The sequence below is a fragment of the Panthera uncia genome, unplaced genomic scaffold (assembly GCF_023721935.1).
Source record: "Panthera uncia isolate 11264 unplaced genomic scaffold, Puncia_PCG_1.0 HiC_scaffold_1586, whole genome shotgun sequence".
NCBI classification, from domain to species: domain Eukaryota; kingdom Metazoa; phylum Chordata; class Mammalia; order Carnivora; family Felidae; genus Panthera; species Panthera uncia.
The window spans coordinates 4084-28507 of NW_026058235.1; the positions used below are offsets into that span (position 1 = coordinate 4084).

The following is a 24424-nucleotide window of genomic DNA, read 5'->3' on the forward strand; positions in this document are numbered from 1 at the left end:
ATGGCCTGGCGCAGGACAAAGGTTAGTAAAAGTTGAAACTGAAGAGTGGGCAAGTGACCCAAGGCTCAGACGACGGGCTCCATTCCGCTCCCTTACCCTCCCTCCTCCAGGAAGAGGTGTCTGTCCCCTGCTAGTCTGAGGCTTGGCTCTTACGTCTGTCTGTGCATATCTGTCTCATTGCAGAAGGCAGATCTGGCCGTGGCCCCCCTGACCATCACCCATGTCCGCGAGAAGGCCATCGACTTCTCCAAGCCCTTCATGACACTCGGTGTGAGCATCCTGTATCGAAAACCCAATGGCACCAACCCTAGTGTCTTCTCCTTCCTCAACCCGCTGTCCCCAGACATCTGGATGTACGTGCTGCTCGCCTACCTGGGTGTCAGCTGTGTCCTCTTTGTCATTGCCAGGTAAGGGTAATGCCTTGGCCAGAGCTCTGGCCCAAGGTTGGGATTTTAGGGAGCCAGACTGGTCCCTACATCCTCAGTCCTTCACACAGAAGGCCCACGTTTAAGGCCACTGCGCTGCCTGTCCCTGTGTCCTTTGCCGAGGCTCAGATCCCTTTACATCCTTCAAGCAACATTCCACAGCCCCCTGGGTATGACTCCCCCAGGCCTTACTCTAGTCTGTGTCCACAACTGGGAGGCAACTGTTGTATCCCAGGCCCTGGGAGCGGGTTAAGCTATCACCCAGAGCTGATCACCTGGGCCAGGCACCCAGTACGACAGACTCAGGTGCACTGGATGGTCCATGGTGGTTGGTGGGAGGAGGTCACTAGGGGGCAGGTTCAGCTTGGTGTTTACTGAGCACCTGGCGTTTGCCAAGCACCGTGCTCTGGAACTTAGAGCCATTGTCTTAAGTGATTCTCTCAGTCTGCCATGAAGGGGAGACGTCTGAGGCTCACAGAGGTCCCATGTTTGCCAAGGCCATCCTGGCAATAAGTGACACGTCGGGCATTTGAACTCTGGTCACCCGGCGCTTTATGTGTGACCCACATCTCTGACCACCTGGACGTTTGTCCTTTGCCCCTGCCCCAAGGTGGCAGCTCCCAGGCCCTGAGCCCTCTGCCCCCTCCTTCCAGGCTCCGGCCCCAGCCCCTGCCCTGGTTCCTTTTTCTCTAAATCCTAACGAGGTGCGAAGAGGGGCTTCTCTAGAGAGGCAATTTGAGATCCAAGGACTTGGTGTTTTGGCCTTTTTTTTTCTTCCCCCTCCGGAGTCTTCTTTGAAAGCCTTCCCCCCACCCCGCTCCCTTTCGCTCCCTCCTCCCGCACAGAGAGAGACCAAAGGGAAGGATGTGAGGGATGAAATCTGCCTGCCTCGGAAGCCCTGGGCTGCCAGCTGGCCGGTGCCGCCTGCCTGCTCTGCCCAGCCCGCCTGCCACGGAGAGGCCTTTATCACGCCTCTTTCTCTAATGGCCTAACAAGCCTTTGAAAGCAGGAGCCACTCTCCAGAGCTCTTACTATAATTTTAGCAGCGCCAGCCCACTCTCAGCTCCCCACCCCCTGCAAAACAGGGCCAGTTTCTCTGGCGTTCCTTCCGCCCATTCCGTGTGCGGCCAGTCCCCCTCCAGCCCCTGGCCTTTCAGCCTGCTTTTCGCCGCCTGCCTCCCGGCGAGGAAGAAAGGGGCCCCCTTGCCAAGGTTAGGCTGGGGAGACTTTCTGGAAGAGATGGGATTTCTGCAGCTGCTGGAATGACAGGACAGGAGAGGGGCAAGGGACCTGGTCACAGAGCCGCGAACAGGGTCATCGTACAGTTGGCACGTTAGGTAACACACATGTTACACCCTTCCCGTCTGATCCTTAGAAAGGTCTAGGGAAGTGGGTGTAATTCTCCCCACTTTGCAGAAGTAGCAAACGAGGTTCAGAGCGGCTAAGTCGGTGCCTAAGGTCAGAAAGCTTCTTCTTGCAGAGTTGGGTCCCAGAGCGAGGCCTGTCAGTTTGGAGTCGGGTGGCAAACACAGGTGCCCGTGGGGCTGGACAGGAAGCTAGAGGGAGGGAAGCAGGGAGGGGGAGAGACGGAAGCAGACTGGAGGACGCTCCCCTGGGGAGGACAGCCTCTCTGGGCTCCAGCAGACGGCACTGGGCAGGAATGCGGGGCCAGAAGGACAGAGTTCATGGTTTTTAGAGACACATGTAAATTTTTCAACGGACAGCTCATGACTTCTATAGGTAGCCACTAACTTGATTTTTTTACAACACTGTCAGGGTCAAGCCCAGCACATCCATAGGCTAGAGGTGGCCCTCTGTCCCCCCTCCCATGTGGCCTGTGTCCTTTAGACCGCTCCACGTTGGCTGCTGGAAAGCTGGACACAGCTGCCCCAGAGGTGGGGTCCGTGAAGTGTGGGCAGGTCCCCAGGCCCACTTCAGGGCCGCTCTGCTGTGTCGCACGACCGTCCGTCTTGTAAAGTGGCCTGGCCTGTGTCTGTCGGGCACCAGGAGTCGAGGCATTAACTAAGGCCTTTTTCCACCACCACAATGTTCTGCTTTATGCCTGGAGAGGTAGAAGGACAGGAAAGGAGGGAGTGTGCATTCTCACAGAGGACAGGACTGCCGGCACTCGTCAGCAGAGGGGTGGTTAAAAGCACCTATGAAGTCATTACAGGGAGTTAGGCAGATCCGGAAGAACTGATCTGGAAAGAGGCTGGTAACTTATTCAGTGGAAAATCCAAATTTTAGGGAGTACTATGGTATGATTTTTTGTGTGTTTAAAAAGTATCACAGGTACCGTGTATGTGGGCACACAGGACTGGTGGGGTCTCGTCAGAAATCATCTTTATCTCTCACCCCCGACCTCCCAGTGTGTTCAGAGGTGAGGCTGTCCTTGCCCTCGGTGAAAGTTTTTTCAGGGCCTGCCACTTTTTGGCCCACTCCCAGGTCTCAGAAATCCTAGGTCTCTCTCCAACCACAAACACTGTTTCAATTCGGAAACTAGAAGGTTGAGGGGCACCTGGGTGGCTCCGTCGGTTAAGTGTCCGACTCTTGGTTTCGACTCAGGTCGTGATCTCACGGTTGGTTGGTTCGAGCCCTGGGTCGGGCTCCGTGCTGATGGCGCGGAGCCTGCTTGGGGTTTTCTCTCTCTCTCTCTCTCCCTCTCTCTCTGCCCTTCTCACTCTCTCTCCCTCAAAAATAAATACAAACTTAAAAAAAAATCAGAAACTTGAGTCCGGTATAGTCCTCGACATTTCTAGACATTTCTACCTTTGTTCACAAATCAGACTCCTCCCCTCGCCTGCACCTGGGCCCGCCTGGGCAGTGCCTCCTCGGTCGGCCTGCTCCCCTGCTCAGCACCCAGCCCTGCAACAGCCCAGGCCCCGTGGCTTCTCCCTGTTACGGTCCTGTTGCCTGTCTCGGATAGGACCCAAGGTGGAGCCGGGCCCATCTGGCCCAGGGAAGCCCTGTTGGCCCAGGGTCCTTACACCTGGCTGTGTCTGGGCACGCAGGCCAATGCCATGCAGCAGGGACTTGCCCTCCTGCGTGCATCCACGAGGCACACCTCAGCCACACACACATGGACCCAGGTGGCGGTCCACCTCGTTACAGAGCTGCCTGCCGGGCTTCCCCGGCAGTCCCGTGGGAACCCCTCTCCCCAGACTTCACGGGGAGATCCGAGGACCGCTGAATGTGTGGCTCTCCAGAGGTCTCTTCCCCAGAACCTTCCCACAGCAGCCTCCGCCTCCACTCTCCTCGGGCTTCAGTCTCTTCCTTCTGGATTTCTAGAGCCCCTAGCCAGTTTGTGGCCACTGCCTTTGAATATCCCCGTCTTGGTTGGAAGCCTCCCTTTAAAATTTCACGCGTGTAGGATCTTCCCACCTTGTGAGGACAAAATTCTTCTCACGCGAGCTTTGGCGATCAATGTATAATTCATTAAAGCTTTTAAAGAGGGGGCTGGAAAAGTCACAACAGCATGCTTAAAGCGTATCGTACATTAAAAAACAAAACAAAATTATCCTGGACACGTCTCTCCTTCTGGGTCTCTCGTCTCAGCATCCTACCCCACGCCAGCCACGCCAGCTTCTTGGGGACCATCTCCACGGGCTCTCAGTCTCCCCCCAGGACTGTAGCCTCCTCCGGCTTTACACTTCCTCAACTGCAACCCTTTTGCAATAAACAAAGATCCCTCCGTAATCAGGACTTCTCTTCCTTAGAAGGCAGTGGGGGGCTTTAAGTAACAATTTTTTTTCCTGTCATACAGGTATTTGTAGATTCAGAGCGAAAAAATCTGAACAGTTATGTAACACATTGTTCTCTCCGGGGGTGGGAACCCTCCAGTACTTTTCACTTTTTCACTGTATTCTTCTAGACCGTTTGAATATTTTATGAAGAGCATGTTTTGCTTCTTTTTTTTTTTTTTTTTTTCATTTTAAGTACATAAGTAATTGAAAAGCCGATTCTTGGGGCGCCTGGGTGGCTCAGTCGGTTCCGCGTCCGACTTCGGCTCAGGTCATGATCTCACGGTTTGTGGGTTCGAGCCCCGCGTCGGGCTCTGTGCTGACAGCTCAGAGCCTGGAGCCTGTTTCAGATTCTGTGTCTGTCTCCCTCTCTGCCCCTCTCCCACTCACCTCTCTCTCTCTCTCTCTCTCTCAAAAATAAATATTAAAAAATTAAAAATAAATAAATAAGCATTAAAATATTAAAAAAAAAAAAGAAAAGCCAATTCTTATTTTTAAAAATTAATATAATCCATATAAAGCAACAGGCTTCCCTGAAATTCCTGCCACCATTCTGACCCCCTCCCCAGAGGGCAACACTGATATTTTTAGACAGGAATCTTTCCAGACTCTTCCAACGGGTTTGTATACACATGTATGTGAAGAGGTGTAGGGCTGTGTCTTTAGGAATCTATTTATATAAATGTGATCATATTGTTCGTATTTTTATCATCTATTTTTTTTTTTAACCCAACAGCATGTGTGGAAGGACTCTCCCTGTCGGGACATCTAGACATCTCTCATTCTCTCCCATCAGCTGTGTGACATTGCAGAGTATGGTTCTGACACAGTTTACTTAATCATTTTTCTGTTGAAGGACATTTAGGCTGTTTCCAGTTTTTGCTATTGCAAACAATGCTTTGATAAACACCCTCTTTATGCTCGTGTACGGGCGTTTTTTCTAAGCTGGATAATGAGTCACAGAATTGCTAGGTTGAAAGGCATGTGCACTTTTAATTTTAAGAGATACTGCTGAATTACTTTTACAGCCAGAAAAGGGCATTAACAATAAAGAACGAGAAGCAAAATGGCCCTGAGTTCCCATTCCCTGCCTCCCCAGCAGAACACTAAGTCAATCGGAGTTAAAGGGGCAGCGCGGCCGCGTTTGCTAAGCAAGCAGCCCCTTCCCCCGCTGCCGGCTCCCCACAGCTCCGCCCCAGCGCTCCCCTCTCCCTGCTGCAGGTTCAGCCCTTACGAGTGGTACGATGCACATCCCTGCAACCCTGGCTCCGAGGTGGTGGAAAACAACTTCACTCTGCTCAACAGCTTCTGGTTCGGCATGGGGTCCTTGATGCAGCAAGGTATGTGGCCTCTCCCCAGGGGCCTCCTCTCCAGGAGGGGGTACCTCCTCTCCTGAGTCCGCAGAGCCTGCCCACCTTCCAGGGCAGCCTCAGACCTGCTAAGCTGCCAGCAGGTTGGAGACACCTGGATAGTCAGGTGTGTACCCTTGTCTCGGGTCCCTGGCTGAACTGGCTCAGGGTCTGAGGCGAAAGCAGATAAGCCAGCCCACCCGTGGCGTGCAGGGTTCATCCCTAGCCTCTCCTGCTCTAGCTGCAGTGGACATAACAGCATCCTGCTTCTGGGGGCCAGCCCCACCGGTGGCCTCGCCACCTTAGACTCTGGCTGAGCAAAGCTGAGCTGAGAATGGGCCAGACTGGAGGCAGGGAGGCAGGGCGGGAGGTCACTGCAGGAATGAAAGCATGAGACCTGAACTGGAGTCGTGGCTGTGGGGGTGGAGCACAAAGATGGACCAAGAGAACTTCAGGATGTCGCAGGGATAGGACTTGGTGACCACCCAGCCCTGGGGAGCCTGGGAACCGGAAGGGTCCTGGCTGAGGTGGGGGGGACATTAGCCTGAGCGCGTCAGGGACGGTATGCACGGAAGGATACCGTTTTCTTCCGTGTTCTCGAGTAGGGGGGGCTGGTGTACCGCACCTGTCGCCAGCCTGGTGGCCTCCCCTTTGGCCAGATCAGCAGCTGCTCAGACGTCTCACAAAGCAGAGTACCTGCACGGGCTGCAAGGAGCGTGGTGCAGACACACCACGGGCTGAAGTGCGTGTGCAAGGAGAGGAGCCCCCAGGCAGGAAACTCCCGGGGAGGACCCCACCACCGCCGCCCTGCGAGCCAGCCTTGCTGGCCAGGAGCCACGTGCTCCTTGCTTCTGCCTGTCGAGTCACACGTCTAAAGCCTCTTAATTCAGGGAATGAGGTGTTGGGGGAGTGTGGAACCAAAGTCTCTGCCTATGTTAGGGTCCCACTGCGGGGCAGTGGGTGACAAGGGGGCAAGGAAGGGAAAGAGATCCCAGGGGCAAGAATTCTCTGTTCCTCGCTCACCTGTGTGTGCTCGAGAGGCCCACTACAAATCCTGGTCCTCAGTAGACCTCGATCAGCGAATGCGAAATGAATGGTATTATCCCAGCGTGTCCTGAGTGACCGCTACGTGCCAAGCCCTGTGCTGGGCACTAGAACGGAGGAAGAGGAGAGAGAAATCTGCCCCCGACTCGAACGATCTCCCAGCCACGACAGAGGCCAGCTCAGGGGCCCCGGTAGGGGTCCAGCAGGGCCTGGCGGAGTCCACGAAGGAAACAAGGAAAACAATTCATTCTCCCTCTTGGGGGGGCAGCCCTCGCCATAGCTGGGAGCTATCTGATGAGGCTGGGTGTGGCCGGGTGGGGAAGGGAGCCTCAGAGTTCCCAGTGGTCTCCAGAGCTGGGAAGCGACAGGCGCCTTTTGACGGAAGTGTCTCTTTCAGTCCTCACTATTAATGAGTACCCTGAAGCCTCACCTTGCTTCTTTGTCCATCGTTATCTTTTCTCGGTGACAGTTGGGAAAGACCTGGAAAGCCCCTCAATGCAGTAATAGCTTCTCTCCAGCTGCTATTCAAAGCATGGGCCCCTGATGTATTCCCCACGAGGTTTTGATTAGGAGGGAGAAAAATAGTTATGTATTTGAAAAACTCTCCTTTGAGTGATTTCTTTGAGGAAAAAAAAAAATCATCCATATCAAAGCAGACACTTTTCAGATTGCAGGTCCAAACATTCTGGGAAGTTCAGGAGTCACTTGCTATTTAAATCTCTTGAAAGCCGCCTCGTTAATTACTTCAGTTAGAAGGTTTCATCTAAATTGTGCTCCGCACCCAAGGTCAGGGAGGAAGAGTGATCTATTTCGGCAAAAAAGCTTCAAAAAATGTTGATTTTCTCCTCCTGAGAAGCACCACCCGGCAATCCTGTGTTTGTGTACCGCTTGTATTTCCAACACATTCTCCTCCAGTTCTGTTGCGCTATTTGTGCGAGGCTGGGACAGAGGAAGGACGATTCTCCGTGCTTTGCAGTGTTCCAGAGGGGGAAAGCGTCTGGCATAATCACACAGAGTTAGGAGCATGATTCACTCAGGAACCCAGGGCTTTCTACTCAGAACCTGGGACCCCAGGGGGCTGACAAGCCTGTGAAATGGTGTGCATGTGCGTGTTGTTCTAGAACAATGGTTCTTAAATTTTAGCCCGCCCCAGGATCCCCTAGAGGGCTCACCAGACCCAGACTGCGGCGCCCCACCCCTCAATGACTGATTCAGTAGGTCCTGGGAAGGGGCCTGGGGACGTGCCCCGCTAACCAGCTCCCGGGTGACGCTGAGGCTGCTGGTCTAGGGACCCACTGAGCACTCAGCTGCTCAGCTCTTACTGGATTATCAGTGGAGTCTGGGCCCCAGAGGACTTGAGCAGCCCTAGACATTGTCAGGGACCGCCTGCCCTCTCCATTCTCCCAGGGTCGGAACTGATGCCCAAAGCCCTGTCCACGCGCATCATCGGCGGCATCTGGTGGTTCTTCACGCTCATCATCATCTCCTCCTATACGGCCAACCTGGCCGCCTTTCTGACCGTGGAGCGCATGGAATCTCCCATCGACTCTGCTGATGACCTGGCCAAGCAAACCAAAATCGAGTATGGGGCTGTCAAAGACGGGGCCACCATGACCTTCTTCAAGGTGAGACCCTCCCCCTCCCTTGCAGCACCACAAGCTGACCCTCCCATGCCCTTCACTGTCCTTCCCTAACTGCACAGAATCCATGGGCCAGGAACCCCGGGGGGCTCAGGCCCGGCCTGTTTGAGACCGGTTGGTTTCAGGGAGCTTTGATGACGTGGCCACCTGAGTTGGTCCCGGCACAGAGAGTACACGTCGTCACCCCTGGGACAGGCAGGGTAAATGTGCTGTTCTCTTAAATCGTCACAGGTGGGAGGATGAGACTGGAACAGGGGAAGGAGAAGCGTGGCCCGGACACCCAAACGGGGGCCGGGGCAGTGGGCTCCCTGCGCCTGGCTTAGGGTCTTCATGACCTCCATCTTCCAAGGTGCTGCCCTGCACTTGGAGGTGAGCTCTCCACCACGGAGAGCGTGGCCGGGGGCACGTCCTCCAAGGAAGGGAGGAGGTTAAAACTTGAACAGGCGTCTATAAACATTTCTTAGCGTGTTACACTCTTGGAATGCCGGTGTCCGGATGCAGCCCCTGCCACCTGCTACGGTCACTGTCCTGAGGGGCATCCAGCCATGGCCTCCCTGCTCCTCCTGTAGGGTGTTGGCTCGGTTCCCCCAGGGTTTCCACCTTCTACCAGAGTAGCTATGGTGGAGGAGACTGACTGACCCTGAGAACCAGTAAAGGTTCTTCTGGAAATTAAAGTAAAAACAACAACAGCAGCCACCGCCGAGAGCTCACAGTGGGCCAGACTAGCGGCTTGGCTTCACTGAATCATCAGAACAAGGCCTGTGAGGTGGGAACCACAACTGTTTCCACTTTGCGCGTGTGGAAACTGAGGCTCAGTGATTAAGCAGGTCGTTCAAGGACTCAGAGCTGAAGGACCCAGGTCTGCCTTCCTCCAAAGCCCACGTTCCAGGCCGTTTGTTCTTAGACTGGAATATGCATCCAAATCACCTGGAAGGCTTGGGGAAAACCCAGATTCCTGGACCCCACCCTCGGAGTTTCTGGTTTTGTAGGTCTAGGGCAAGGCCACAAATGTGCATGTGTAAGGCATTCCCAGGTGCCACTGGTGGTGGTCCAGGGACCACACTTGGAGAACCACTACTCTAAGGGTTTCTCAGAAATGGTTAGGATTCGGGAACTCGGGGACTGTAGGTCTAGGCATCCATCCATTTAATTAGTCACTTGCTCTCAATCAGTCTGGAACCCTGGGCCCTGGTTCCCCATCCCCCCAGCTCTTGGGTCCTTCCACGCTAAGCCTCTGAGGGATGAGTTGAGCCTCCAGAGGGGCCTGAGGGAGGAGAGAGGAAGGAAGGAGAGGGCGGGGAGGGAAAGCCTCTACCTCCTGGAACCCCACCAGCACTGGCCCCTACCCTGGCCTCCCCTGTGTCCCTCCTTGAGGGACAGCAGGTGTTTAGTGAAGAGGAAAGAGAGGAAAAGGGCTCCCCTTGTGAACATCGCTGCTGCCACCAAGAAGTGGCAAATGTGGCCTTCCTGAGAGGTCACTATCATGCATCTGGTGCGAGGAACATATAAAAGTGTCATCGCAGGCATGCTGGGGGCTCTCTGGGACCCCGTGTAGGTGTTCATGAGTGTGGGCAGTATGTGAGCATGTGTGTGCCTGCGTGTGTGTATCACAGTATATGGTACACATAAACATGCATTTAGGCACGTATGGGTGCACACAGGTGCCCGTGTACAAAGTCTGCCTGTGCAGGTCTATGTGCATCTTGGTGCTCAGACATAAGCGTTTGCATATATCTGTGGACGTACAGGCGAGCGTATGCATGCGTGTATGTCTGTGGTCTGGGCATGTGGATGTGTACACAGGTGTATATGCCAGAATGTCTACGTGTGTGTGCATGGAGATTATGTGTGTGCGTGTCTGCTTACATGTCCCCGTGGGTGTGTCTAGACAAATGTGAGCATTGGGGGGGGGGGGTGGACCTCTGTGTCAGCCCACGCATGTATGTGTGTCATAGCTTGCGTGTGTGCATGATGGCCCCTGCACGTGTGTGTGTCTGTGTGAGTGTGTCAGCAAGTGTATGTCATGGTCCGTGCATGTGTGTGTGCCTCATAGCCCCTGCATGCATGTGTCTGCATGTGCGTGTGATGGTTCACACATACGTGTGTGTGTGTGTACATGCGCTGGTGTGAGTGTGCCTGCTCGTGCCTGTCCCCAGGCTGTGGCCCAGCCCTTTGTGCCAAAGCATCTCTCATGCATTACACATGAGCCCATCTCTAAGCAGGGCTCCCGATCAAAGGGAAGCGGCATAAATAAGGCCGATGCAGGCTCATTGCCGCTGATTGGATGCCCTTGCCTCCCTCCACGCTAAGATGCTCAGATTGGCTTCCAAGAGCCTAGTTCCAGCTCCCCGCCGAGCCTCTGTCCTCAGCATCAAGCAGCACCCCCGGCAGCCTGCTCTGCCCTCACGCACCTTCCCTGCAAACAGTGCAGCGAGGAGGGCAGGGGAGGGACAGAGATGCTGTCACCCAGCTGGGATGCTGGGGCGCACGAGGGCCCATGCTCACAAGGGCCGCCGGCCAGAAACAGCAACTCCGCATCTCCTGCGGGACCAACTCCACTTTCCTGCTCTCCTGATCACCAATTAATTCCTCTGGATGTCTGGCTACGTTGCCTCCTGCTTTTTTTTAATGTTTATTTTTGAGAGAGAGAGAGACAGAGTGCAAGACAGGGAGGTGCAGGGAGAGAGGGAGACCCAGAATCCAAAGCAGGCTCCGGGCTCCGAGGCGTCAGCCCAGAGCCCGACGCGGGGTTCGAACCCACAAACCGCAAGATCATAACCGAGCCGAAGTCGGACACTCAACCGACTGAACCACCCTGGTGCCCCTACATTGCCTCCTGCTTTAATCCAAGCGCAGCTCTTCCTGCCCAGGCTCCCTTTTCTCTGGCAACAGCAGTGGGAATGCTTTCCAGGCTGAGAGGAGCTTGAACATGGGGACCCTTACCCTACCTCGGATGATGAGGTAGAAGCCAACACCCACCCAGAAGTTTCCCGGACAAGCTTGCTTCCTCCCCTCTCCCCTGCCCGTGAGTGAATATGGCGCTAGGGTCGGATGGGGATCAGCTTCAGGAGTAGACACAGGGAGCCTAGGAGACATTGGCAAGGTCGACGATAATAGTAACATTTATCAAGCACTCGCTGGATGCCGGGCAACATTCCATGCACTTGGCCTGTATCCGTGTGTGTTTTCCTCACAACTTTGGAAGGTAGAGACCATTGTGATCATCTCCCATTCTGCCCCTGAGGAAAGCAGGCTCAAAAGTGGCCTGAGTTCACACGGACTTGCCTAAGATCAACAGCTAATGAAATGCAGAGCGGGGATTTGAACCCCCGCGGTCTGGCGCCAGGGGCCGTGCTCTCTGTCGCTGTGTGCATGCGGCTTCTCTAAGGAGTCAGCCACGGTCTGGGATTCGGCTGGGGAAGAGCAGAGCCGCAGCCAGTGCGCCTACGTATCCCCAGTCCACACGGTCCCACTGCATCCCGCGTAGTTGTTCAAGCGATACACGTTGAGCGGACGCCGTCGCTGAATTAGAGTTTGGAAAAAAAAAGAGGCAGAAGCCAAGTCGAGCAGGTGCAGGAGACGTGTTAAGGGCAGGAACTGAGCAGGTGGCTCCCTGAACATCCTGGGGTGCAGGGCAGGGGAACTTCGTGTGCTCCTACAGAGCGCCCTCCCCCTGCCCCGACTGAGAGGAGAGCTCCAGGGAGAGAACCCACTCCTGTCCAAAGGCAGCAGCGGGAAGCGGGAAGCCAGGCTGGGGGGGGGGGGGGGGGGGGGGGGGTGCGCCAGAGCCCCGCTCCCACCCTGCAGCCTGGGAGACGGGGCGGCTCGAGGCGCCCCGGCATTCCAAAGGAAATTGCATTTGAAGAGTTGTCGGGGAGCAGCAGACATCACAAACAGCGTCTCCTGTGCTGTCCTCCCTCCGTCTGGGAAGATAAAAATTAATTAGGAGATGAAAAAAGGAAGTCTTTGAAAGCACTGTTTGGCTGTAAAAATATGTAGGCAAAATGTAAAGAAGAACATTGGGGAAGCGTGTTCTTTGGGCAGTTCTGAAAGGAGAAGCTGTACAGCCTCTCTGAGGATTTAGCCCCCTTTGGTGCTGGCGCAAGGCAGGCACATCGCAGAGGGAGGGACTGCGTGTGAGAGACAGCCGCTCAGGGCAGAGACCAGAGCTGGGGGCCAAGAATTCCAGGCTCCCTGGGGCTCTGGCACCGTCAGCCCCTCCCTCTTGTATAGGCCTGCCCTGCTGTAGCAAGGGAGCCTGGAGAGTTCCTGGAGAGACCTCTGTCCAGCCCCCCACCTTCCAGCCGCTCAGCCGACTCTTCCCTGAGCTGGAAGCCTCACCCTATCTCAGCCTCCAGTTTCTCCTGACTCATCTGCCGGCCTGTCCAGGGTCAGAGTCTTGCCTTCAAGCAGAAGGAGGGTGGGAGGGCCAAAACGCAAGGACCGGGCGAGGTTCGGTGCGTTGTAGCCTGGCCCTGTCCAGTCACATCCGTCTTAAAGTCAGACCGCCCAGGACTTGTTGTCTCTGCTGGGGGACCTTGGGTAAGTCACTACTTCTCTGAGCCTCATTTTGTTCACCTGTACGACGTGGGTACTGATTGCCACCAGACGGCACTCAGCGACAGGACTCAGCGAGCTACCGCACGTACAGTGGTTAGCCCAGTGCTGGACGCAGAAGCACCCAAGTCAGATGCTCCTCTGGTTGGCTGACCCAGAAGACTGGGAAGCAGGCCAGACCCTTTTCTCCTTTTGCCCCGTAGTCCCCAAAGGATTTGGAGAGGGACCAGCCAGCGGACACCTGGTGAAGCTCCCTTCCCCTGGGTCTGTGGGCTTTGTGAAGGACCTTGGTGTCTCTCACGGGATGGTCATATGCCTCCGCACAGAGCTAAGAACTCAGAAGGAGCCCCGAGATCCTCAGAATAGGAGAGATCCCGAGAGGGCAGGCAGAGGGGCAGGGACAGGTGCAGGGCTGGGCCAGTGATGAGGGGAAGTGACTGAAAACTACTGTTCCTGAGGACCTCTCTGTGCCTTCATTTTCTCATCTATGGAATGGGTATGATAACAGTACCCATCTCGCAGAGTTACTGAGATGATTAAGTGGGATAATTCATGTAAACAGCTTAAAACCGTAGCTGACACGGAGCATACATGCCCTAAGTGTTAACTGTGTTTGTTGTTTGTTGTTGAAACTGGAGATACGCAGGCCTCTTCAGCCCACAGATGCAGTTTTGGGGGCCATACATCGCTTGCATTTTCTTACGTTAGTTGCCAGCATTTTAAAATTGAGAGCTTTTTGCATTTAAAAAATTCACATTTCCAGCTTCTTGAAAATGTGAAAGATTTGGCATCACTGAGCTGCTCTCTCGCTGAGCACCAGTTGTGGGAGCCAAGAGGCAAGTATCAATCTCTCCAGTGTTATCAATTCCACTCAGCATTTCCTACTTATTTTACAGCATCCTCCCTGGCCCCCGTCAGCGCCGGGCTTTCCTACCCTGCGCTTTGCGTCATTTATTTTCTATAGAAACTCTGCATTATAGCAATTATTATCCCCGATTTCCAGATGAGAGAACTTAGCCTTAAAGAGCAATAATGATGTCATCCACTTGTCCAGCACTTCCTAGGGACCCAGCCCTGTGCTAAGCCAGCCCCCATTTGACAGAGGTGGAAGATGAGGCTCAGAGGTGTGACATCACTTGCCTGTGGTCCCAGAAGGAGCTGGCATTTGAACCAAGGTTGGCATGACACCAGAGTCCATGCAACAGAGCTGACCCCTCCTGCCGCCTCTATCCCCAGCCTGCAGCCCCCGCCTTCCCAGGCAAGCCTCAGGGGGCATGTGCGGACAGCAGGGTGACCGCTAGACTGGAGGGTCCGTGAGTCTGTCCTGGTGAGGTGACATGTAATGGCGGGCAGAAGCAGCAGACTCCGGGAAGCCGCCTGGTCCCTAAGGAAATAATCCAGGAGACATGATTAACTGCCAAAGCCTCCACACCCAGGGATAAGCAAGCCAATTAATTTGAGGAAAGGTCTCCTCTCCAACATGGAAAATACCCAAGGTCTCGCATGGAATCACATCGCTTCTGCCTCTCTGCACCTGTTCCCTGGGATTCAGCTCCCTTTGAAATTTATATATATATATATATATATATATATATACATTTTTCTTGTACAGAAATGTTAAATTCTCAAGATTAAGTATCTTCAGTTGGGGAAAATCAATTTACTTCTTTGAGGAGGCTGGAATTGAAAGTCGTGAGCCTGAAACTTACTTTCTTGCCAATTTTACTGATAAAAAAAGCCTCTCCGTCCTGGCACGTCGCCCTGTATTGGCTGCTCCAAACGATTCCATTAATTGATTTGGGTGACTGGCCCTGAAGCAATGCTTATTAAGGTTCCCACTGGAGCTGGGACAGGCAGGATGACGTGGGAGCCATAGGTGTGCGGGTCTCCGTTCCCTGGGGTGGTGATCATAGCTCCGACCTGAGACTCCAGGAGGGGCCCTGGAGGCTATATCCCTCCCTGCCTCAGATGGGCCTGCTAGAAGGGAGATTTTCAGAGTTGTGCCTTGGAATCACAGAATCCCTGAAAGACAGAAGGAAGGAATTTAAGGGGAGCCAGAGACCATGAGTGGATATGGCTGAGCATCTGAAAATGGGAGCCCCAAAATACAGAAGCACAGCCAGTGGCCATTCTAGGGAGGCAGATTTCAGAACCACCTGTTTAAAGTTTGGAGGTGAGAATTTGTTGACACTGGAACTGGGAGAGCTGAACCTCTTGAAATCAGCATCACAGCCGTCTTCACGCCTTTTTGTCACCTCTCCTCTCAAGAGGCCCTAGCTTCCTGGTGTTCTTACCAGCTCCCTCCCTGTAATCCTTCAGCTTTGAGGCTGAAGGCCTTCAGCCTCAACACCCCCCACACACACACACACAACCCCCGAAAGAAATTTCTGTCTCCATTTATGGTGGAGTGTTACTGGAAAGAACATATGTTTTGATGGCAGAAGCCTGCTTCTGCTCGACTTGCTGTGGAAAGAAGGAATAAGGTGCTGGGGGAGGATGCGGGGAGGAGTTTGCAGAATGAGGATGAGTTCTCATCTCTTTCTGAGACAGAAGGAGTGGGGCAGGGCTTCCTGAGTGGTTCGTTGTCAAGTTACTTTTGCCAGCACTTGGGATTTACTGATGGATGCCTGGTTTCATGGGAGAGTGGTGGGTAAGACGGGTGAGGTGGAGAAGTGGATGCATGGTTGAGTGATGGATAGATGGATAAAAGAACGGATGGATGGGTGGGTGGATGGGTGGATGGATGGAAGGATGGATGGATGGATGGATGGGTGGATGGATGGATGGATGGATGGATGAATGGATGGATGGATGGTTGGATGGATGGTTGGTTGGATGGAAGGAAGGATGGATGGATGGATGGATGGATGGATGGATGGAAGGATGGATGGATGGATGGAAGGATGGTTGGATGGATGGATGGATGGTTGGATGGTTGAATGGATGGATGGATGGATGGATGGATGGTTGGATGGATGGATGGATGGTTGGATGGATGGTTGGTTGGATGGAAGGATGGAGGGATGGATGGATGGATGGATGGATGAATAGATGGATTCATGCATTAAGAGGTATAAGGGGAGCCCTGACGGTCTCATCAACACCTGGTTCCCACCTCTGATGGAAGGAGAATTTGGAAGCAGGAGAGACTGAGATGGAAAAGAAGCTGAGGTTCCAGAGCCACTGATGGGATAATAGTACTTAGTTATAATGACCATGAGGACAGAGTATCTGAGGAGCATGTATACTTGGCACTAGGGGTGATTGGACTTGGATGACCTGGTTAGAGGAATCATCGGAACTGATTATCTGAAAAAAACAACCATCTGAGGAACAGCAGTAGCTTGTGTGCGTATGTGGGTGAGAGAGTGTATTTGTTACCTTTTCCTGGACAGCTGATTACCTGAAACCGAGTGTCCTAAAACAATGGCATTACGATCTCACCGACTGTGGGTCGGAAAGCAGCACAGCTTAGCTGGGTCCTCTGCGCGGGGACTGTGACAGGCTGCGGTCGAGGTGTTGCCTAAGGCCACAGTCGTCCCAAAGCTGCGCTTCCAAGCTCGTTCACATGGTTGTTGTCAGCAGTCAGTTCCTCCCGCGCTGTTGCACTGAAGGCTTCAGCTCTGTGTTCACTGCTGGCTGGAGGCTGCCCTCTGTTCCTGGCCACGTGGGCCTCTCCGCAGGGCGACTCGCATGGCGGCCAGCTGCCATCAGAGCAGCCAGCGAGAGTGCGAGCAAGAGGGCCAGTCTCCTGGAGCCTAATCTTAGGAGTGACATCCCATCACTCGTGGTGAGGGCAGGGGGAGTTCAAAGCAAATCAGTAGTCCAGTCCGCACTCAAGGGGAGGGGATTACGCAAGGGCATGAGTACCAGGGACGGGGATCTCTGGAGCTAGATAGAAGCTTCCTAGCAACAGTGAACCTGGGCAGAGTGAGAAAGGCCCTGTGGGATAAAAGGAGCCAGAGAAGGAGAGTCTGGATGCCAGAATTATCTAGAAGATAAGCAATGTCTGAGGACTCAGAAAGTCTCAAAAAAGGAATGCTTTTAAGGGCAAGAATGGCTAGTCGGGAGAGGGCATGGGTGGGGGGTTGGCGCAGGAGGAGCTGAGGGGGGAGAGTAGCTGGCGAGATGGAGTAGCTGGAGAGCACGGGGTTTGGAGACAAGGGTTGAGGAGGTCAGAGTAGCTGATGGTGGAGTAGCTGCAAGCAGGAATAGGGAGTCGGATGGCCGGGTTGCTGGGAGCAGCCAGCTTGCCACTCGAATGGAACCCATCAAGGACCTCAGCCTTGAGGCAGGTATATTTGCAGGTGGGATGGTGGCCGCTTCTCTGGGAAGGTGCCCTCAGGCCCGGAGGAGTGGGGTCTTGCCTGCTGCTTTGGGGCACCCCGCTCCCCTAGGCATGCTTGGGCCTCCAGGAGCCAGTTTTGGAGGGGACAGCCCTTACCAGAGCCAGAAGGCCCCGCAGAATAGTAGATACAACTTTCCTCCCAGCCCCTGCCCCCACCGCCCTGACTCCTGACAAACACAGCTTCTTTCCCATCCCCTCCCCATCCCCCCGGCCCTGCACCAGCCTGTTCAAGCACACCCCTGCTGTCACGCACACCGGAGCTGGGCCGGGTGCCAGTGAGACAGGCTGACATCACAGACAGGCACAGCTAGACTTGGAAGCGGCCGGGCACAGTGGGGCCCACAGAGCCACCTGCTCCCCTGGGGACCCTGGAGGCAGGGCCATTCCCCCCGCTGGGAGCAGCTAGCCGGCTGGCTGTAACTTCCTGAGAAAACTCAGGAATGCTGTGCAGCCTGATCTGCCCATTCTTCTTGGCAGCAGGGGACATTCAACCTCGGCCCCCTCTCCCTGCCCCCCCCCCCCCCCCCCCGCACCTTCTCTAAGTCTCCCCAGCCAGCCGGGGCAAGCACAGCTGCCCACCCACCAGGCCTGATCTTAGCCATGCTAGCTGTGTTCGCACAGCAGCGTCCAGCCCGGGATGCTCTGGGGACAATCACAGGAGATAAAGGGCCTGCAGACCACCTGCTTTGACTGCCCCCACTTCTCGCCCCCCCACCCTCCTCAATGAAGCACAACAGACAAACCCTCGTCTTCCCCTGGAACACGGCACACAGGGGGAGCCCTCTTTGGCTGCAGTGGAAGCGGGGGGAGGCCAGAACCCACCAAGCTTTGCCCTCACTGGCATCCACTTCTCCCTGTCTACCCTCACAGAGGTTTCTATGAGGCAGTGAAGCTCAGTGGTTAGGAGCATGGACTCTAGAGCCAGATAGCCTGGGTTCGAAGCCTAAATTTGCTACTAACCTTGAGCAAGTTACTTGGCCATGCTTCCGTTTCTGTAGAACGGAGCCAAGGGTAGTACCCGCCTCCTCAGATCGTTGTGGAGAATCAGTGAGTTAACGCAGATAAAGCTCTTAGAACAAGGCCTGCACATGTAAACCTTTAATACATGTCAGAGAAAAGAAACTCACTTAAAAAACAGTCAGTCCGAAAACCACTGCGCCACGGCAAAGAGCCAGGCGTTTCTAGGTGGGGGGGGTGGGGGGGGCTGAGTCTGAATCCCGGCTTCATCACTCCCCAACTGTGTGTGTCGGGACCTCCTCTCCCAGCGCCTCAGTATCCACGTCTGAGCAAAGGGTCGCATTCCTTCCTCTGAGGGCCGTAGACAGGGTTCAGCGGCTACAGCGCTGTTAAGTACAGCGTGTGGTACTTGGCCCCCGGTGTGCTCGGTGACTGTGTGCATCCCCCCCTCCCCTCGTGGCCCAGAAATCCAAGATCTCCACCTTTGAGAAGATGTGGGCCTTCATGAGCAGCAAGCCCTCGGCGTTGGTGAAGAACAACGAGGAAGGCATCCAGAGGACCCTGACGGCCGACTATGCGCTGCTCATGGAGTCCACGACCATCGAGTACGTCACCCAGAGGAACTGCAACCTTACCCAGATCGGGGGCCTCATCGATTCCAAGGGCTACGGCATTGGCACACCCATGGGTGAGCGAGGGGCTGCAGGCGGGAGTGGGGCTTGGGGGACAGAGGATGGGCAGGGCCCCCACATCCACCCACACACACAGTCTTCTGCCCCCTCTCCCAGCTCATCCCACCGAATCTAAAAAGGTGGCATTTCTTCAGCCCAGAGACCAAGGCGTACGTCCCAACCTCGTGGGGTCAGCCGGGGCCTAGGCAGAGGAGAGCTGGGGCCAACCCAGAGGTGGGGTGAGGCAGGGCGGGGGTGGGGGTGGGGAGTCCGTTCAGAGGTCATGGCTGTTCTCCCTGACTTTTCCCCTGCTGATGCAGCCCAGATACACCGTGTGTTCCAGGGGCCTGTGGAGACAGGGACTCCTAGGCAAAACTCCCCACCCCAAATCAGGACGTTTCTCCCACCCAAACACCGTAGATCATTCAAAGAGGGGCTTTTGTGAGCCTATGGAGATGGTGGCCAGCACCGAGCAGGGTGCCGGCAGGGCGAACGCACACGGCACCGAATGCCGCTGCCAGCCGGACCCCTGTCCCCCACGCAGGCTCCCCGTACCGGGACAAGATCACCATTGCCATCCTGCAGCTGCAGGAGGAAGACAAGCTCCACATCATGAAGGAGAAGTGGTGGCGAGGCAGCGGGTGTCCCGAGGAGGAAAACAAAGAGGCCAGCGCCCTGGGCGTCCAGAAGATCGGGGGCATCTTCATCGTCCTGGCCGCCGGGCTGGTCCTGTCCGTGCTGGTGGCCGTGGGCGAGTTTGTGTACAAGCTCCGCAAAACAGCGGAGCGAGAGCAGGTGAGCCTCGAGGACCGGGACCTGCGCGGGGACGGGAGGGAGAAGGGAGGACAGGGTTCCAGCTGGGTTCGTGCCTCCCAAGCGCACGGGGTATCTGAGCCCACCCTGCCTCCCCCCACCCCCGACCAGGAGGCCCGCCGGCCCCACCCCTGCTCTGACTCCGAGCACACACTCCCACCGCTGCTGTTCCGTTCCAGGACAAGCCCCCTCGCCTCCAGCTGGACCGTGCGACAGCCTCCAGTCTGGCCTTCCTGCCTCCCCGCTCCCATCCCCTCTCCGTACACAGCTAGTGCCCTGTTTCACACTTAATTCAAACCATGTCGTTCCCCTGCACAAAACCCTCCATGGTAATTGTTGGACCTGGGTGATGGTTACATAGGGATTCATTATACGCTTCCCTCTCCTGCATATAGTTGGAAATTTCCATAATCAAAAGTTTAAAAAAGAAAAGAATGTTAAGAGGTCTGGCCCAAGTGTACATGCAGGAGAAGTCTGCTCAACCCATCTGATTAATTCAAGTGTGGTTGAGCAATGTTTCTGGGTCCTGGTAGCAAATTAGAATCACAGGGAGAGAGTTTTTTAAGTGCTAATGTCCTGGCCTCACTCCCAGAGACGGTTTTAATTGGTCTGTGGCAGAGCCTGGTGTTGGTGTCTTAAGAAAGCGTACTTATAGGGTGATTTAAATGTGCACGTGAGTTGAGGGCTGGACAGAGGTCCCTCTCACAGAGAAGTTCAAAGGGACATAGGGCCAGTGTGGAAGGAGACTGCAGTTAAGTCCCGTGTGGAAGGGACCATTCAAAACAGGCGCTTTTTACATCCATCAGAAATGAAATAGGGCCCTTTATCATCAGAAAGCCAGAGTCAGCAAAGAGGAAGGGGAAAGATCATTCTTGGTGTCGCATTTCTCCTGGGCAGGAGGAAAGGGACATGTTCCCGTATTGCTGGGATCAGTCCAAGCGGATACGTTTTTGGAAGGCAACTTCGCAGTCTGGACAGAGTCTTAAAAGTGGCCACACATTTTGACAGTGAATTTCTACTTTTCGAAATGCACCCAGTGGAAGTGGCCAAGGGTAGATGCAGTTTTATTTACAAGGATGTTCACGGAAGTGTTAATTGTCACATGAAGAATGGGGTGGGGGGGGGGAACCCTTGACGTCCAATAAAAAAGAATGGCTAAAAAAAATTACAATACATTAAAAAAGAACCACCAAATTCTTTAGGAATTCCATTGGCATGAGCTCCACATTGCACCAAAAGCCTACAAGACCTGGTCCTGGTCCACTTGTCTGACTTTCTCCCTCTCACACTGAACCCCTTTACACTGCTCCACACACATCGGCCTTCTTTTTAGTCCTTAACACACCAAACACAGTTCAGCCCCAGGCCATTTGCACATGCCGTTCCAGCCACCTGCAATGCTCTTGCCCCAGAGCACCCTGTCGTTGGCCTATTCTAGCCATTCAGGTTTCAGCTCAAATGCCACCACTCAAGTAGCCTTCCCCACCTGCCCCCACGCCCAGCCCCCGCTCTATCCCATTCCACTGGTTTATTCTCTTAGAGATAGTTACCATTCCCTGAAGTGATTTATTTGCTTGCAAGTTTATTACCTGTTTCTATCACATCCTAGACCGTAAGCTCCCTGAGGGCTGAGACCTGTCTTTTTCACGTCTGTATGCCTAACATTTAGAACAGTGCATGGAACATAGTAGGCCCGCAATAAATATTTTCAGAATGAATAAGGGAGGTAAGAGGGAGGCTATTCTGTGTTTAGTGGGTGAACAGGGGAAGCTTGGAGGGGAAGCGGGTAAGAGGCAGAGCCAGAATTCGGAATTCCCCTGCACCACACCGGCCGCCCACAGGTGCCTGGGTGTGCTAATACCCTGACCTCATGCAGAAGTTGAGCTATCAACAGCGCCCCCTGTCTGCCAGACAAGTCACAGGACAGCCTCCGTCTGTTGGGCTCAGAGGAGCCACTGCCCTCAGATACCTGCAGGCAAAGCTGTACCTTTGCCTTCCCTTCTGGGTGCCCATGAGGGACCCAGGCCAGAAGCCACTGCCACCCCGCTGCCTTGCAGGGACCCGCCTCCCAGTTGCGCACCTTGAGAAACATGCTGGACTTTCCCTAGTGGGAACACAGTGATTCTCCCCTCAGTTGGAAGCCCTCCCAGGGGAAAGGTTACCCATACATTCATCGGGTGTTTCTTAAGCTTGACTCTGGGCCAGGCCAGAGCTGGGCTCACCCGGATGAGGCTGGTTTGGTTCCTGCCCTCAGAATCTAGTGGAGAAAAATCAGACAGGTCAGCTCCTCAAACTTTAAGGTACGTGCCAATCAGAGCCTCAGTTTGCTCCTCTGTGAAATGGGGATAGGATGATACTACCTGGCCTATCTCCCTTAGTCTCCAAACAAGAATGTAATGCTTTGTAGGCTGCCCCACAAACTGATCATCCTGAGTGGGCAGCGGGTGGGTGGCCTGAAGGTGAGAGAGAGACAGGCAGCCTTGGCACAGCCTGGGGAGGAAAGGGAGGCACTGGCTGGGGTTGCAAGGCCAAGCCTCACCCATGTGCCCCTTGCCCTCCCACCCCACCCCAGCGCTCCTTCTGCAGCACCGTAGCCGATGAGATCCGTTTCTCCCTCACCTGCCAGCGTCGGGTCAAGCACAAGCCGCAGCCTCCCATGATGGTCAAGACAGACGCTGTCATCAACATGCACACATTCAACGATCGCCGGCTTCCGGGCAAGGACAGCATGGCCTGCAGCACACCATTGGCCCCTGTATTCCCCTAAGCACAGGTGGGGTGGGGACTGAAGGCCTGGGGGCAGGGCAGAGGAAAGCAAAGGAGACTGGAAGGCACCTCCCCCGTGCCCACACTGGGCTTGGGGACCAGGGCCGTTGCCTGCCTGCTGGGCCAGGAGCCTTCTGCCCTTACCTACCAGGAGACCAGCAGGCCCCCACTTGCCTCTCATTTCTTCTGTGGGTTTCTAAAGCTGCCAGCCGAGACAGCCAAGGCCAAAGGAAGCACATGCCTCTCAGGCCAAACTCACCTGCCCCTCAATTCTCCTCAACAGTCAGAAGTTTCTACCACGGCCCTGCAGAGGCCAAAGAAAATGAGAAACAGCTCTTATATTGCCACTCTTTCCCCATGAGCCCAGGCCTCCTGGGCCTTGACCGTGAGACCAGAGACAAACCTTGGGTACTTTAAGGGTTGTAGTGTGGCAGCCATTGGGAGCTGAAGATGGGATGGCCACCCCACACGTCTTGAGCAGAAGGAAGACCTTCACCCTCAGAGGCTGCTCACATAGTCCTGGTTTCAGGCAGCCCCCATCTTTGCAAAGTTGAAGGCAGAAAGCCCCATAGAGAAAAAGAGGAGTTTGCGGTATGGGAGAGAGGAGAATGCACAGAGGCCGCCATCTTGAATTCTTATGGACAATGTCCAGTGGCTCCCATTCCTCAAGGAGGTCTCCAGGAGTATAAAGTGGGGGGGAGTGGTCAGAGCAAATTTTTTTTCTGGCCCGAGGATAGAGGCCCCCCTGAATCTCTCACAAAGGATGACCAGAGATTCAGTCAGTATTTGAAGCCAGAAGAACAATGGATTCCATGGAAATCCCATAGGCCCTTGAGCCATTGGGTCTCATTTTGCTGGTCACTGAGCTGTTTTCTAAACCCTAGTGGCATTTGAGAGCTTGGGCGCTTCGCCATCTACTCATCAGCAACTCTCCATTCCTGGCCAATTGACCTTGACCTCCTTCTGTCATCTCGGAAGGAGAAGAGAAGCCTAGGTTGAAGTGAACGTCATCACCCCTCCTCAAAAGAAGGATCATAGTCCTGCTGCACAGGCTAACTTTGGGGTAGATGGGGAAAGCCAGACGGTCCCTAAAGAACTCTTGGTGTCCTGGGCTTGCCAAACCTAAAGATGCTCCCCAGTAAAAGAAAGTTTTCAGGGACAGAATATCAGAGCTCGTAGAGGCCCCAAGAACGGTGAAAGAAAAGCTGCCTCCTGGATAATTAACCAAAGACCCCACACAGAGACACAGGCCATCTTGGCCCCAGTCTCTTGTCCAGAGCAGCTTGGACTTAGTGGGGTTGGGGGGTACAGCAAAGAAATAGTCGCAGATGGGGTAACAGTCGGGTGGACCAGATGATCTGTGGGTTCCAGCTAGGTAGAATGGATGCTCTAGAAGTCTTACGATTCTAGAAAAGGAATGAGACGTGGAAGGGTTAGGAGCAAAGTGTCCTTAAAGAGAACATGATGGGGCCAGCAGGGCTTCCCATTGCTGAGGGCAGAGGGCAGTCTCTGAGCAGGGGAGGGAGGGCTGGAGGTTCCAGACAGGGACCCAGAAGACACTAGTCACCGCCCTTCCTCCTCTGTCTTTTTTCTGCTCGGGGAGTCTGGTTAGGGAAGAGCTCCATTGAGATCTTGAGGGCCTTCTCAGTCGGGGTTAAGGGTAACCTCCAGTCCCACCCCCCAGGGACTCCCAAAGCAGGAGAGTGCAGTTGACTCGTGATTAATACTGTTCCTCCTCCAAGCTGTGAAGCTGCAGGACCAGACCAGCTGGCTCCCGCAATCCCAGCAGTTCCAACAGGCTGTGCGCTTGGGAGGCGGGAGAAGGGAGCTGGATGTGCGGCATCGCCAACACGTAATGACAGGAAAAGCCATGCTGTCGTGAGCTTCCATGTGTAGGAGTGTGTGTGTGCGTGCATATATGTGTATCTTTGTGTGTGCGTGAGCTTTAGGGGCTGGGGCTGAAGGACAGATTTGGACGTCTAACAGAGTCCAGGGCACGAGATGAACACAATCCCTGGGTTCTGACGTCTGTGTGCACACATGTGTGTGCATTTGGGATGAGGGAGACAGATCTGGACAAGCAGCAGAGCCCCATACACATAAAAACAGAAGAA

The 24424-nt window shown here is 54.6% G+C and overlaps 1 protein-coding gene across 1 annotated transcript; it reads left to right on the forward strand.

The window, feature by feature from the left end:
• On the forward strand, positions 1–22311 carry LOC125917210 (glutamate receptor ionotropic, kainate 3-like). Its single transcript, XM_049623461.1, has 8 exons — positions 1–21; positions 184–407; positions 5387–5505; positions 7966–8183; positions 18526–18748; positions 19276–19751; positions 21923–22003; positions 22117–22311. Exons 1-8 carry the CDS (start codon positions 1–3, stop codon positions 22309–22311), a joined length of 1557 nt encoding a protein of 518 aa, XP_049479418.1.
• Positions 22312–24424: the final 2113 nt, after the last annotated feature.

What these genes read in the sequence shown, in the direction of transcription:
- LOC125917210 (XM_049623461.1), top strand. Translation starts at nt 1, where the DNA reads ATGGCCTGGCGCAGGACAAAG. An exon ending in CGGCATTGGCACACCCATGG is followed by an intron (nt 18,749 to 19,275) that starts GTGAGCGAGGGG and finishes TCCCCCACGCAG; the next exon opens with GCTCCCCGTACCGGGACAAG. An exon ending in AGCGGGTGGGTGGCCTGAAG is followed by an intron (nt 22,004 to 22,116) that starts GTGAGAGAGAGA and finishes ACCCCACCCCAG; the next exon opens with CGCTCCTTCTGCAGCACCGT.